General features: G+C 35.3%; 2 protein-coding genes across 4 annotated transcripts; one reads left to right on the top strand and one right to left on the bottom strand.

Moving 5' to 3' along the window:
• Positions 1 to 1,195: 1,195 nt before the first annotated feature.
• On the bottom strand, positions 1,196 to 7,654 carry LOC114138128 (sperm flagellar protein 1-like). 3 transcript variants are annotated; one of them, XM_028007214.1, is made up of 11 exons: positions 7,494 to 7,654; positions 7,207 to 7,319; positions 7,037 to 7,110; positions 6,850 to 6,928; positions 5,518 to 6,677; positions 5,288 to 5,399; positions 3,889 to 4,033; positions 3,748 to 3,781; positions 2,022 to 2,094; positions 1,796 to 1,901; positions 1,196 to 1,440 (listed from the first exon to the last, which is right to left on the bottom strand). In XM_028007214.1, the coding sequence occupies exons 5-11, from the start codon at positions 5,690 to 5,692 to the stop codon at positions 1,324 to 1,326; spliced, it is 762 nt and encodes a 253-aa protein (XP_027863015.1). In that variant the 5' UTR covers positions 5,693 to 6,677; positions 6,850 to 6,928; positions 7,037 to 7,110; positions 7,207 to 7,319; positions 7,494 to 7,654; the 3' UTR covers positions 1,196 to 1,323. The 3 variants fall into 3 exon arrangements, with proteins under 3 accessions (XP_027863015.1, XP_027863014.1, XP_027863016.1); XM_028007213.1 differs by having other exon boundaries at positions 5,518 to 6,928; XM_028007215.1 differs by lacking the exon at positions 7,037 to 7,110 and having other exon boundaries at positions 5,518 to 6,928.
• Positions 7,655 to 8,396: 742 nt separating this feature from the next.
• On the top strand, positions 8,397 to 11,436 carry LOC114138134 (erlin-1-like; the record flags this gene model as incomplete). Its single annotated transcript, XM_028007223.1, has 6 exons — positions 8,397 to 8,526; positions 8,640 to 8,713; positions 8,888 to 8,946; positions 9,070 to 9,161; positions 9,245 to 9,334; positions 10,167 to 11,436. Coding segments are annotated over 6 exons (507 nt in total), but the record flags the coding sequence as incomplete, so codon positions are not given.
• Between the last annotated feature and the right edge of the window lie 5,042 nt (positions 11,437 to 16,478).

Here is a 16,478-nt window from a genome sequence, read left to right as displayed (position 1 = left end):
CTGATTCATTCTGAAAGTTCATCACTGAAGTGTAAAAAGGACGTCAATAAGAATTGTGTTCTATCTTTGGATCATTTTCACACTTAGATACTGTTTTCTTGAAAATGTCAGTTTAATTAGAAAATGACTCGTACAAACCTACAGCTGCAAATAGTTTGTTTTCCTGTCAAAGGTTCAAGAGCCGCTTGCTCACACATCCAGGGGAAATTACATAGAAACAGATTACTGCAAGACCTGTAATATGAAGATATTTTTTTAATTGCATTGTTGAACATGCATAAAAATGTACAGTTTTGAAAAAGTGATCCGACTCAGTTGCACATCCCTTAGATTGTGAGTCTGATTTGCCTTTTTCTAATAACTGCACAATATTTCTGCTATAAATTGCTACACCTGATTTCCAACTGTGTGCTAATTTAACGATAAGATAAAAACTGAAAAAATGGCTTTTATGGGAGATTCCCAAGGCCAAAACCACTGCTGACCAAGAAGAACAGGAAGGCCTGACTCAGTTTCTCAAAAGACATCTACATTTCCATGAAAAAGAACAGATGATACTTTCAATCAGAAAATCTTGAGGGAGAATGTCCAGCCATCAGTTTGTGACCTTTAGCTTAAGCAAATCAGTGGTATGCACAATGGTCCAAAGCTGATCAGAAAGTCTTAGTGTGAATGGCACAAAAACATTCAGACAAAATCAAAATGTAGGATTTGAAGTTGCCTAGTCAAAGTTCAGACTTAAATCTGGTGGAGATGCTGTGGCAAGACCTTTTGGAAATTGGACCTTTCAGAGAAAATAGTTATTCTAACTGACCTTGAATTGAGCTTTCATGTCCAAAGCTCCCAATAATGCAGAATTAATGGGACTGCAGCAACATAATATGACTAATTGCCAATTACATAAAACGTTTTTGTATTTTAATTTTAGGACAACTAGTCAGATTATTTGGATATTTTTTTCTTTAAGAAATTACATAATTATTTGGAAACTTCATTTTGGATTTCCTAAGGTTGTGGTTGTCTCATACTGAATGTTTTTTTAAATGGTAATGGGAAGAAAAGGAATGAAAATAAAGAAATTTATATTAGGGCAAATGATTTTTGCATATATCTATTAACTTGTATATTTTCAAAATATAGTTTATCAAAATTTAGAGCCAAAGGTGTTTAAAATAATATAGAATAAAACAAAGGATGGTCATGCAGTTGTTCTTTATTAATTACATTTTAAAACAAATTAATAACGTATTGATACTCCCTCATCTTCAGTATCTTTAGTATATATTCCAGAAAAAATAAAATTTAGTGACTGGGAGTTCCTTTTTAACCAGGTAGCAATAGTTTAGTTTTGTACACCTCTGGAAGACTTGTCAGATGTTCAATGCGCTTGTCCTTCAATTGAACGAGCTCCTCCAACTTGCTCACTTTCACCTGAAGGATCTAAATACAAGAAAACAGAGAGAGAGAAAAAATGTCAATGTGGAGGTAATTTAGCTAAAGAGGCATGAACCAGAAGGAGAAATTGGAAATGTAGGTCATCATTCTGCTTGTTTTTTTTCCTTTATAAACAGATGTGGCAAAGGAAAAAAAAAGGTTTATATCCGCTGAGCCGGTGGTGACTCATGGACTGCTGCTGACACAGGGTGTGACACATCACACACACACACACACACCCACTTGTGCAGCAACATGAGCAAGCTTCCCCTCACAAAGAGCATTATAAAAGAAGATGGATGTTTTTGCAGATGTTTCACCAGTCAGCAGTTTGAATTGAAGTGAACTTGCATGAGTGTACCTTCACATTATCCTGAAGTTCCTGGACCAGAAGTTCTTTTTCCAGCATGACTTGCCGCAAAGTTAAACGGCTGATCTCTGGGAAAAACATCTGTTGCTGCGGTTTCCTTTGTGATATAAAAATGAGCAAGTCAAACGGTGCTTTATCCTAATTGTCATCACAAGTGGAGCAACTGATTTTTTAAAAACAAAAACTTTTAGGTTCAATTCAAAGTGTTTTCCCATACTGTGTTGGCTCAGTAATCTTCATCTCTGCCAGTTGAGCCATAATTCCTGCTTCGGCCTGTTGAATTTCTACATCTAACAAAATAAACACACAACAATAGCAAAAAAAATCTTAAGAGATTCAATCTAACAAATCTGGTGAGCATAATAACTGAAAGTAAAGAGGTTAGCAAATAAATGAGGAATACAAAAGGAAACAGACAATGTCAGATAAGAGGACAGAGAGAGAAAATCTGTCTTTCAGTCAACAGTGCTGAGCTCTCACTGCTTGATAAGGACCATCTGGATGATAGGAGCTGATAAAGAGACCCGAGCTCCCCTTGCAGATAGAGGATGGTTGCAGATGAAAGTGGAAAACGAGAGAGTATTAAAGGTAGGGGGCAGTGGTCTGAGGTCAGCTTCACAGAGTGAGCTTACTGGGGCAAACGATGTGTAGGAAACGGAAGAGACGCATATCCCCAATTCACACCATCGTGCTGTGGCGTTTTCTAATCAGACTTTGGTCTGGTGTCTTCAAAGGAGGCAGCTGCTATATGAGGGGCGTTGTCAGGACGACCAGTGATCTCAGGATTGGCAAGACAATAGATTTAAAAATCACGATAGAGCTAGAAACAGCAGTGATGGAAGTTGGTAAAGAGTTTGTAGAAACACAGAAAGGCCATTTGAAAAACAGATTGTACTGATTGGTCAGCTCAACATAAAAACCTCTTAAAATTTATATTTTTCTTAATCTTGATTTTTTGTTTTCATATCTATTATTTTTAAATCATGTTTCCCTTTTCTTTCCATATTTTTCATTAATCCCAGATTTTTTTCTAGTAAATGTTTTCTTGTTTCAAAACTTTTTCTTACTTTATTTCACAGGGTGGTATGTGATCACTAGTGACAACAGACTAGTGGGGACCTGTTTGTTTTATCAGAATATTAAGCTGAGTGGTTTTATTTGAATTGTCATGTAAAATAAAGACACTAGAAATCCACAGTGTGTTTAGTTTTTATACTGGGAGTTTTCCTTTTTATGACCCAGTGGGTCATAATATGGTCTTTTTTACATATTTTATTTCCACTTGAGTTTATAAAATAACATTCTAACAATTTTAGCAAAAGGAACAGATAAAATATATATTATTCTGAATATTTATATTTAAAAAATGTCTTGTTAGTTTAACACCTGTAAAACAAGATTTCAAGCCTGATTTGGACTCCAAATAATATTATTCTTTACTTGATATATTTTTAAAAGTAAATTTGCTTATTTTCAAATTCATTTATCCACATCATTTGTGAAGAGTAAACACTGTTCGCAACGATCATAGCTTTGTTTGCAGTTGTAAAGTTTGCATTTATTGACTTGTTCAGCCGTTTGGTCAACTTCCATTGTTTTTACAAGAGCTCTATAAATAAACTTTGAGTTAAGCTGAGTATAGCACCACATTAGAAAGTCTAAAATTACACTTTTCAGACCAAAAAGACAAAAATAGAAACATTTTGGGCATTGTCATCTAACATTTCCCACAACATACTCCATTAAAGTTTTAAATCCTGCATATATGGCAGGACGTCAGCAGAGTCATCACACTTTACTTGAAATCAGCACTTTAGCTTGTGTAATTAAATTTTTGTCATCAACCTAATGATAGTTTTGTAATTTTTCTTCATCACTGTCTTGTGATGAATTGCTACCTTGAAAACCACATTAATGATGCAATAGAAGATTTAGGATAGTACCTGAAAACAGATTCTCCTGTCTCCGAGAGTAATGCTACGTAGGACGGAGATAAAAAAAATAGACCACAAAAATTTATATTCGCTTCCACATTAAAGTTTTTGACAAAATGTGACTTAAAGTTTTTATGTGCAAATACAAACCTGTGTCCTTGTTGCTTGTGCCAGTTTATTCTCTATCTTCTCCTTGAGGAAAAACAGCACTGGCAGTATCACACTAGGAGTGCTTGAAACAATCTTCTCCACCATGTCCTCTGAGACATAAAAGTCCAGCTTGGAAAACACCTTCCTGACCATACAGAGAAACATATGTTTCTACTACAGAAAAAATAAGTCGAAAGCAAACGGCATGCAATTTACTAATGAGCCCACATGGACAGCTATGTTTACAGTAGTGGCTCATAAATTTGTTCTTGGCTGTGTGTAACTCCAGTTACCAGGATGTGGGTGAGGGAGTGCATGTTGGTGTTTTCTGATGACCTGATGAAAAAGCCCAGAAAAAAGATTTAGCTTAACATTTGCATTGCATAGAAAACCAGTCCAGTAACTGAAGACCAGTCTTTCTGTCTTTTTTATAATTTGTAAAAATAAGTAAAACTTGTCTGCGACAGACTGGCGACCTGTCCAGGGTGAACCCCGCCTCTTGCCCTGAACGTTATCTGGAGATTGGCACCAGCATCTCCCGACCCCACCAGGTAAAAGGGTGTAAGAAAATGGATGGATAGATGGAGGTAAAACTTGTTTTTTCACTTTTGAAGACATTTCTATCAGCTCTTATAAAACATTTTATATTCATGCTTAATGTTTTGGATTTGATCAGAGGAGCAATGAACAATTTAATCTATGATCAATAAATTCCGGCTTCATATACATGACAAAGCCCCATTTGTTTTAGCCACTGGCTACTGGCTTAACAAGGAGACAACTTCACATTTCTACTATGCACAGTGAGAATAAAGTAAAGGATTTAAAAAATAAATAAATAAATAAAAACAAAGGTGGTTGACTTGGTTTTTTTTTTGTTTGTTTTTTTTTAAATTACCAGTTGTTTGGGAAAATCTTTTTTGTCCTGCAATGACAAGCCTGAAGCTGCTGGATTTTCTAAAAACTAATGGGACACTATAACTGTTTGCTTTGGTTAGTATGGGAAGATTTTGCTTTTCAGTATCAAACACACCATAAATGTTTCAACATAACAAGTATAAATGATGGGTAATCTATGGTGCTGAGGGCCAATTGTTCTGTGAACCTTGTCACCATGAATAGAACCATAAACATGGAAACATCAGTTTTTAATACTAATCTTGAGGTCATTACTAATAAACTTAAACTCGCTATTATTGGGTATTTTTACAATATAATGATACAAGATTATTATTATTATTATTATTATTATTATTATTATTATTTATATATATATATATTTTTTTTTTTTTACATATTTTATGTTAGTCATACCTTCACCAGGACCCTGACAGAAGAATACCAGAAATAATTCCCAGGAATCAGATGTAATAAAATACAAAGCTGCGGATCGTCTTACTTGTTGAGAAGGTTCCAGTTGTTGAGTTTCTGTTGCGTATTGCAGGAAGTAATATAGTTGTGAATGTCAACAATCCTTGGGAAATAATGCTCAACAATCTCCGCAACCATCACTGCAGGAGGGTCCAGCATGTAGATACACAGAGTACCCAAGTCAATAAAAACACAAACTGACACATACAAACTGAATAAACAATCGACTAGCAGTTACAGACACAAGACAAGATCTACCTCCATCACTGAAGTCCCTGCTGATGTTTTTTTTTGGCCTGGAGAAAGGTATTTTATATATCCAGGTAAGCGTATCCCGCTCTTCCTTCTCACTAAGTAAACGATCCATTCCCAGAACCATACACATCTCTGAGCGTAAAACAATTATCTCTGTCTGGTAATGTGTTTGTTTCATAGGTTGCTAAGTAACCACTTTTGAACCCAAACAAATGGCTTCTGAATGAAAACACGAAAGAATAAATAGTTTGAGTGATTTATTTAAACGGAATACAAATGAAGGCACAATCTTTCCATCACTGTGGTTGCAGATATTTGCGAGATATATTTAAGAATTACAATCATGACGCAAGATACATCTGTTAATTTTGATTAAAAATAAATAAAAAGAACCTGGAATTATAATGAAAAGCTACACAATGGATAAAGAGCCTATCATAGTGCTGAATGGTGCATTACAGAGCAGCTTGTGGAGCTATAACAGCTCTGCTACTGATGCTGTAATATAAAACCCACATGATAGACACAAATACCAGGATGAAATATCAAAAGAAGATCATAAAACACAAGTAAAAATAAAACAAAAGGGAAAAACAGTTTAAAGTAATGCACAAAAAACACTTAGCATTCATTGGGTTGCCACACGACAACCACTCAGTAATAAAAACATAAATAGACATTAAAGTGACCATTTGAAATATAAAACAACCATAAAAGCCCACAAACAGTTCTTTGTAACATTTCCTCTCAGTTTAGGTCAGGTTAGATCATCTACCAGAAATGCAGTCATGTACATGAAACATGAGGAATCTGATCATTTATTTCCCTGTACATACATGTTTTTTTAATCCTATAACATCCCTCATTATCTCCAGAGATGGTTTCAACAGTATTTTGATCTTTTGTTCTCTAACTATCCAGATTAACATCTTATAGTTAGTTAGCTAGTTTTAATTACCATAAGAAAATGTGGGGAAAACATAAATGTATAAACAAACAAACTAATTAATTAATCTCATAAGGAGACATGTAAAATTAAGTATTTTCATGTTGCAGGATGTCCTGAGAGTCCATTCTTCACTTTGAATTGGACACACTGACCAATGTGCCACAGCTGCTCAGTGAAATTTGACCCCCTGTCACTTTCATTTAGCAGAGACAAGCTGTGACAGCATTCAGTGCCAGGCCAAACTCTCTCTCTCTCTCTCTCTCTTGCTCTCTGTAAAGTGTTGCATAATTTTCTGCTGCTTATTAAGCCAAGCCAAAATAAGTACTTTGTCCTATAATTCAAGTTTACCAAATAAAATGCCAACAGCAAACAGGAAATGGACATACCTCATGGTTGGAGGAAGTTGAAACTTGGGTACCCTGATCAGAATTGTAGGTCACAGCAAAACTTTTCCCAATAAAACCTCTGAAAAGGTGACAATATAAAAATTATTAATAGTAATAGATTTAAGAAGAAGAAGAAGAACAAATAAATAAACAAGAATAGACTTAAAGAGATTTAAAGTATTCTTACTTGTTCTTCTCCAGGTGCAGAGTGTGGTTTTTCCCAGCAATACTAACAGAGTACTGAACTACATCTGGGTTTTTCTTCATAAAATCACACAAAGTGAAGAAACAGTGTGTTTAGCTCAAGATGGGAACTTTTTAAAAGGTACTTGTTGGGTAGGATGTAAAGTTTGTTACCTTGTGTGCAGCAGCAACATCGTTTGGAAGAGGCATGCCCTGCAACCTCTGAGGTGTCGCTGTTTGGTACTTTATCACATGAGGCAGATTCTTCACATTACCGGCAATTATACCTATGAGTATCAGAGATGGTTTTTACAGATTTATAGTGGAAGAAAGGAAATAACGAAAAACAGAATGAAAGGAAAGAAGAAAAGAGGAAGGAAGGAAGAACAAAATAAGGGAAGAAAGAAAGAGAGAAGAAAAACAGAAAGAATATAAGAAACAAAGAAAGAAATTTTGCTTACCACATGAGGAGATGAAAATCCATAGAAAATAGCCAGAATGTGTCATGTTGCTCTGTTGGACGGACTCTGTCATTGTCAGCGTCCAAGCTCAGAGGAAACGTCTTCAGTTCTCCGCCCATTTGATATGTAATATCCTGGAAATTAACATCTTAAACTGACCTCCCAGGTCAGCCAAAAGAACTGTGCCATTTTTATTTTTATTCCGAGTATCTTCTATTATTTTGATGCGAAAAAGTAAGCACAATTACCAACATGTTTTAGTTGCATTACAAAAAGAGTCACATTAACAAACGAAGCATTCATACGGTCGTCAAAGTGGCCTCTCAATTATTTGATTATTCAGAATTTTTATCTTATTTTATTTCATTATTTTTTTCGTTTTCGGGGCCAGTGTGAACACAAAAGATTCTTGGTTATAGCATTCAGTTGTTTAATACAGTCACATTCCTGAAATACCTTGTTATTTTGTCGCCATCTTGTGGTGGAAAATCAAAACGCCTGTCTGACGCAATGAAGGAAAATCATGATTGAAGAAAAAGTTAATAAATAAATAAATAAACTGGTCATGAAACAAGATATTTCAGGAGGTCCACAAACCAGATGTAAATAGAGAAAGCAAAATAAGATTTTGTTTGTATCCTATTTATAATTGTGAATTTGTGTTAAATTATGGATTCAGACAAGCAGCAAAAACCATGTTTTCCATTGTACCATGTTTTTGTTTTGTCTGGTGTTACAAAAGACAGATAACTTTCTAAATGGTAAGAAACAAAAGCTGACTGTTCTAGATTGTAGAAATTTAGACAGCATTTCCACGTAACATTCATGTGACTGAATGAAAAGCAGTTTTGTTCCCAGGTCTGATATTAATTTGACCATCTTTAACGGTGCGAATCTGTGTTTTCAGTGGTGGATATTGTTAGGAACTACACAGCTGATTATGACAAAACTTTAATTTTCAACAAGATTCACCATGAACTGAACCAGTTCTGCAGCGTGCACACTCTGCAGGAGGTCTACATTGAGTTGTTTGGTAAGAAATTGGCTTTGCTTTAATGCAGTTTTTAGTTGTTTTTTTTTTCTTCCTAACTCCTTCATGTGGTATTGATTGCATGTTGACACAATTTGCCTTTTTGTGTCTCACAGATATTATAGATGAGAATCTGAAGACTGCATTACAGAAAGATCTTAATGCGATGGCACCTGGACTAACAATTCAGGTATTTAAAACAAAAAACGCTTTACTTGAACTGTGATTTCTTCATTTCTCTACTTCATGACACAAAGTTGGTAAATGATTAATCATTGAACTTTGACAGTACTATAAAAATAATCAATTTTCTATCAACGCATATTGTTTTTCTTTCCTCTTTACGTTCACTTGTTGGTTAAAGGCAGTCCGTGTTACCAAGCCAAAGATCCCAGAATCTATCAGGAGAAACTTTGAACTCATGTGAGTTTATAATCCTTTAGTGCACATTTTCTAGTAAATACTGTTATTTATTTTTAACTCATCCTCTCAGATGAATGATGGCAAAACACTTTCCAAAACGTTTTTATGTGTGTGCATGTACAGGGAGGCTGAAAAGACCCGCCTGTTAATAACGGCACAGACTCAGAAAGTGGTAGAAAAAGAAGCAGAGACCGAAAGGAAGAAAGCCATTATTGGTAAATCTGTTGTTTTACTGTAGATGAATCTGCTAATGTCTTGGTGCACAGTTAACTGTTTTCTTCCCTGTTTTACCCAACAGAAGCTCAAAAGGTTGCTCAAGTAGCAGAGATCCAGTACAAGCAGAAAGTCATGGAGAAAGAGACGGAGAAGAAGATTTCTGAAATAGAAGGTTAGCATCGCGTGATGAGATTCTCAGAAGTTTCTGTGACGTCTGTGATGGTTTAAAAACCGTTTCTCTGTTTTAGACACTTCAAAAAAAACTGATTCAATCATGGATATATCTAATTGATGTGCTTTGCTTCACAATCATCTTAAAACTGATTATCTCTGATGCTTATGCACCTTTTTCTACTTTTTCCTTCCACTCAACTCTCCTGTCACATGCCTGCATACAGTCAGGGTTAGGCCTTAACATTCCTGTTAAAAAATAATAACAATAATAATTTTTTATTGATCTCAAGTACTTTTCTACTGAGACTGAATTTTGCATTTTTATTAGTCGTGAGCCATAATCATAAAAAATAATATATGCTTTAAATATATCATTATGTGTGAAGAAAATGTATATTTTCTATTTCTTTTTATCAAATTAAGTTTAATTTTTAATTAAATCAATTAATGAAAGACTTATTTGACTTGTCAATAAGCACAAAGCTGCTGTGCGGACAGGATTCATTTTATACCATCTGACTGACAGAATATTTAAAGACTGAATATTATATTTGATAAATGAGGCCAGATGGCAATTTATAGAAAAAAACCTTCACATCCTCCTCCTACCTTTTTTATCCTCTAGAAATGTAACGTTTTGATTACCCATAAAATTATCCTCCTCAGCTGAGTCAGATCCTGAACCTGTTATTAACTCCTCCCACCCTCTCAAGTTGTTCCAACACCTGTATTGGGTTTATTTTCAGCCATGTCGTGCTAAGAGACACGCTAGTATTTTCATGAGATGATATGCATTAATAATAAGCTGTTTTTCTTCTAAATCTTTGCAGCTGAAATTGACACCGAAATACCTGGAGCTCATGAAGTACCAGGCCATAGCGGCCAACAGTAAGATCTACTTTGGCCAGGACATTCCTAACATGTTTGTGGAGGGGACGAACGGCGCCACTAAACCCGTGCCCTCGCCTATTTTACACAACGCTGAACCAGAACTGCCTAAAGCCAAGTAAAAGTCCCAGTGAGTCCACAGCTGAGCCTCTGCACAGGGCAGGACGACCTGATGCAAAGCGGTCTTGTCACTGAACATGTGTTGCTTTGCCGCTAGTTTGGTGAACAGCACACTTCAGTCTTAAATCTACATGGCAAAGAGACAGAAAGCGAAAAGTAAAAGTTTGGGACACAGTGTGAGTCTTACTAGGAAAGAGAACGATGCTGTCTTTATGTCTGGGAAGGTGACAGAAAGTACTTACACCTGCTTATTTTTTCCTATTTTAATTTTTTATTTTTTTTAAATCAGTGCAGCGTTTAACTTTGCTTTTGGAGCCATTTTCATTACATATGTGCAGCAGCTGTGATTTGTGATCGCCATGAGTTACTGGTTTTCCAACCTCTGGTTTAGCTACATTGAAACTTAACTGGTGACACTAATTAAGTTGATGGAGACGGTTTCTAAGTAATTAAAATCATCTGTGCCATTTGTTTTCTTTTAACAAGTTAGTGGTTGGCTGTGCTCTCTTAATCCATACCTGAGAACCAATTGATTAACACCTCATGTCCCATGCTGCTCATGGTGAAGTTTTGACACTTAGTCTGGTTGAATACAGATGTTTCAACATTAAAGATACAATAAAAATAATCCCAGCTGTTAATCTTCCTTTGACTCAGAGATCTTGAAGCTTCGTGGAGGAGAGTAGTGGATAAATCAGATTGTTGGCTGTTTGCTTTATTTTTATGGATGATTTTTTTTTTTAATCTGTTGGTTTGCTGACTTTCTGTGACACTTACTGTGAAGGAAAAGGGACATAACTCATATTTTTTGTCTTATGAAACTAAATTAAGATGCTTAACAGGGAGTAAATCAGTAGAGGTGTGGGATTTTGTTTTGTCAGGATGTCGGCATGCTTGTTTGGGTTTGATTAACAGGGCTATGCATGTTTTATTTTCTTTTGTTGTTTTTTTAATTCAGATAAATATAACCCATTATTTTCTCCTTATACAGCTTGTTCAGATATAATTAAATGTAAATTCTCAGGACGTTTTATTTTATTCTAATCATTGTTTGATTTATTATTGAGCAACGCTTTGCTTTTACGTAAAAAAGAAAAAGTAAAACAAAAAATTGTATTCAAGCCTAAACTGAACGACTGATGGTGAATGTTTGATTGCACCTAACACCTTTTTGTATGCAGTCAACTCACAGTAGCTGTCTATATTGTGAGGATAAGGTTTTGTTGAGGTTGAATTAATTGTGTAAATCTTCCAATTTTGTCATTGTTTACTTTCTCTGCTCTTAAAACTTGACTGGAAACTTCTGATAATTTGCTGATGATTGTAATATTGATGGTTTTTCAGGGTCTAATGGCAACACACAGCTCCTGATTAGTAATAAGCTGTTAAACATACAGTTGTGCTCAAAATATAAGCAGTGGGTTTAAAACGGAACGTTTTTAACCTTAACTTTGCTTTCCATTCATCGGAATTATTATTTTTGTTCTCGCTGGAATAATATTTAGTTGTTCATCACTGTTCCTAAGTGCTTCACATCTGTAGCATGGCGTCTACTTTTGGTTCCTTTGAAAGCAGCTCGCAGTGGACACTACTAATGCTCGTTTACCTGACCTCTACGCTCTGCATTGCTTTGGTGATGGGTTCAAATGTTGATGCAAAAGGAGGGGTATGATTCACTTATGAAATTTAATTTTTTTGTTAATATTTTGTACAATCTGTGAAATTGAAACATTGTCTTGTTTTGCATTTTTATGCAAAAATGTTTTTCAGTTTTGACAATGTTCTTATGTAAAAAAATAATAATAATAAAACCTATTTTGGTACCTCTCCTGTCTGGTTTGATGTGTGAGTGTGTGTGGGTTGGTTGATGGGTGGGTGGTCAGGGTGTAGTACTCCTCAGTGCCAGCAGATGGCGAGTTTACAGTGTGCTGAACAAAGGCTGGCTGCCTTAAACATGTTGCTTAAAAAAGGAAATATTTAGCAAATAGAGGAAGTTGGTGAGAAACAGTCCAACTTCGGGTTTGCTGTATGAAAAATATGCAATTAATGAAAGGATGCAGAAGTTGAATATGATTGAGAAATAAACACTGAAACTTCATAACCTATTTAAGATCAGAAGCACACATGGACAAAACCATGATTTATTCTGTAATTTTTTTGTCCAATTTCTCTCAGTTCTGCATGTTGTCTAGATGGACTTTATGGTAAAATAAGTGACCAAGCCTGTAACATTAGTTGACTTCAATTTGTGTCATTGGCCAGGAAATCCTGTTTAAAACACTAAAAAGTCTTTATTTTGAGATCTTTAGTAGATATTCAAGCATTTTAAATGTTTGCAGATTCTTAGCTCCTTTTTGATCCTGTTTCATTTTCCTACATCAGCTTCTTTGGAATCTAGTTATTGGTTTTAAATAGTTCATTTCAAAGCTTTCACAGAGGTACAGTGCATTCCTATTACTTTAACTAAACCTGTAAAATACCAGAGATGAAAGTTTGATCATAAATTAGCATCTTACATCACAATTCTTTAAAAAGCTGTCAAATAACAGCTTGGTGAGCAATGTGTCCCCACGAATTAGTGGAGGACAAAAAGCGAAGAACATGAGTATTAACAGTGTCTGACAGTCACGTTTTAAGGAGCTGTAAATAAAAACTGACTTATCCTTTAAAGTGTGGCGTTTGTTTTATTTTTTAAGCATCTGTACATTTGAGATGCATCAGGGGAGAAAAACAGCTTAGCCATAAATAATTTTCACAAAGACTAAATGGGACAAATCTCTGACTCATCTACAATAAAACACAAAGATAAAATATCCCTAGGTGTTATTGATTGCTGCTGCATTATCTAGAAAAAAACTATGACCTTATGCAGTTTATGCACATATAAACCGCAAAAAGGTTTAAATGTACATAAACGGCTTACACACCTCTGTCAAAATGGGACGCTTATGTAATGTAACAAATGACACCAGAATAACTATTTTAGGACTTTTCCTTACTCTGAATGTGACATACACCCTGCGCAAGTTATCTGAAAAACAGATATAGAAAACTGATGTCCTCCTGAGACCCAGAAAAAAAAAAGTTTTTGAATTTTTTTTTTTTTCACTACATGACTCTTTGGAGTGAAAAAACATCACTACAATTGAAAAAGTTTCAAAACATGTTATTATTTATTTATTACAGTTTGTCCTTTGGAGAGGACATCAGGACTCTCTTGTGGCAAATATGAACACATTTTGAGGCCCAGGATGTCCTCTCTAAGGACCAACAGGATTTAACACAGTGGCATGTATGGTTTCAGAGTTATGAACAAAAAAACCTATGTCCTCCACAGAGGACAAAAATGTATTGCTGGGTCTCAGGAGAAAAATGTAAAAAGGCTGCAATGATCTGGTTGCATATGCATCCTTAAATGCTGCATTGAATCATCCTTTGATTTAACTTCACACACATACATAGTTGTGTTTACATTGTGGGGACGATACATTGACTTCCATTCATTTTCTACAGCCTAACACTTACCTTAACCCTCAACCTAACCATCACAGACTCATAAACCCTAGTCCAAAACCATTTCCCCCCATGGGGACCAAGAAAATGTCGCCACAAGGAGCAGTGGTCCTCACAACCCCACATTGTAGACAGAAATAGTCACATACGACTAACATACACACGTGACCACATATAAATATATGGTCACGTGTATGGAAGTCACATAAAAGCTTAAAAGATGAAATGTTATCAAAATCTTGCATCTTGGTGTACAATGTTTTATATCCACTGAAATTTAACTGTCACACTGTACACTTTACTGTGACTCATCATGTATAGATATATTTCATAAAACAGACATAAGTATTTTGAACAGCTTGATGAGTGATGGCTTCCTCTCGGGCCCTCTGGAGGTCTCTGGCATCCTTTAACAACCAAATCATGAGTTCTTGCTTCCTCAGGGATTGTGGTTAACTCTTGTTTGACCCATATTTATTTTTTTCCTGAGAGAAATCCAGTCTGTAAGTGGAGTAAATATGAATAAACTTCCTTTTTGGTTCATTGCTCCACTGAAGGTTTGTTTGTTTATCCGGCAGGCTGTGCTAATTCATTTGGGTGGTCTACTTATTTGATATCTGTGTTTTTCTCTCAGGGCTGTGAGGGCTTGTTTCAGCTTCCTGTCTGACCTGTCACTTTTCTTTCCTTCCTTTTGTCCCAGTTCTACCCAAGTCATATCCTATAAGATACAACAAACCTTGGCACTTTCCAGCATGCCCATCCCCAGTTACATGAGGGTGGGGCCCCTCATCTCAGACCAAATCCGGCCCTGAGAAAGCAGTGTGATACCAGTGTGAATCATCCGCAGTAAACTGCACTTTCAATGGTTGCTCTGTTCTGCTGATTTTTCTCACATTCTTCTCCTGTGTGTGTTGTTGCTTTTTCCCAGGATCCCTCACTGATCGAGCTCCTTTTCTGTTTCTGTGATAATTATCAAAACATTACTCAAGACTGCTCTATAATTTACTTTTGTGTGTGTGGCTGATTCTTATCTAAGCCCCCTCCTTACTCTAAACCACTGTGAAAATGCGTATGCCTTCTTTTGGGAAAATGATATCAATTCATAAAAACCAAGTATTGAAACCTGGAAAACCTGATTAAAGCTACTAGTTCACCTTTTCTCAACCAGTCAAACTAACTGTAGCTACAATCTAAATTTGTCAGATTTAGAATATGACCTGGTAAGATTATTTTGTTTTGAAATGTTATTTAATCAAGATCAAATCCATCCTCCCAAAAAAATACAAAACTCTAAGTACATGTGTCTCTGGTGACATCAGATCAGAGATCTTCTGTGAATATCCATTTGTACATTTGTATTTTTCAAGTTTTTTTTGTTTTGTTTGTTTGTTAGTTTTTTGGGGGGGCATGTTTTGAATCAAATTCTCTGCTCAGACGTGTTTACTTGCTTTCTGTACAGTTGCAGCAACACCTTAGTAATATGTGAAAATACTTAATGGATTCTTTTAGAACATTTGGCAGATGATAAATACATATTATGTATTTATGTATTTATCATGATATGTATTAATACGTATCATGTATTTATCGGTATATATTTGTATGTACTGCAACTTCAAAACTGCTTAAATTCTCATAATATTTGCATAGAAAAGCGTAACATTACCCTTCCCTCACTCGTTTCTGCTCACCGATTGTCAGCTGGCTGCTAACAAAACTATTGCACTTTTCTTCACTTCTAAGAAAAAGCTGACTTAAAATATTTCTAGTCATGAAACAATTATATTGTGGAAACTAGAGGAGCACAACTGATCACTTTTATGAAAATATCATTTTAAAATTGCAATTACCGAGCCACATGAGTGGCTGTATAAGCAGCCACCTGCACGATTGTGAATCACAAAGCCAGCAATACTATTCAACCAGATATTATCAGCTTGTGATTCTGGTGTTCCTTACAGGGGTAACAATATTACCCCTGTATCAAGGTGTTCCTTGATACACTAAGGTGTATCAAGTTGAGGGTGTTTATTCTCTTTTCTTGAGTCTGTATCAAAAACTTCAATGGTGTATATATGTTATATAATTTTATCAGTAGTGGGAATATTTCTTCTGTTTCTGTTGCAAATAAAAGCACTTCTATCATGATTTTCTTTATATTTTAAACTTTTGTATAGCTAGCATACAAAAAATTGCTATTTATTTTTTGTTTTTATTTCAGAACGTAGGAGAATCTCCAGCGGACCCTCGTGTGGTGTTTATTAATACTAGCAAATCAGACTGATTATTATAAGCTTTCTGTAATGACACTGATTCAAACACACACAAATCAGAACTAATAGTTATATATTTAACTAACTATCTTACATAAATAGTTCAATGGTTTATCATGGTATGATATTTCATATTCCACAGTGAAGCTCAGAAGCTAACAGGACTTTCCAGTATAATGTTAATTGGATAAAATCCATCAGAAAAAAAGATAAACCATATTTTTTTAATTGAAAGAACCGTTTGTTTTTAGACTGCAGGGTGAGAAACACTTGACCATATTTGGTCATTGAACTGATTCATTCTGAAAGTTCATCACTGAAGTGTAAAAAGGACGTCAATAAGAATTG

This window comes from Xiphophorus couchianus, chromosome 22, assembly GCF_001444195.1.
Source record: "Xiphophorus couchianus chromosome 22, X_couchianus-1.0, whole genome shotgun sequence".
In the NCBI taxonomy this organism is placed as follows: Eukaryota; Metazoa; Chordata; class Actinopteri; order Cyprinodontiformes; family Poeciliidae; genus Xiphophorus; species Xiphophorus couchianus.
Note: the sequence above shows the minus strand (reverse complement) of the source record. Positions and strands in the feature narration are given on the sequence as shown.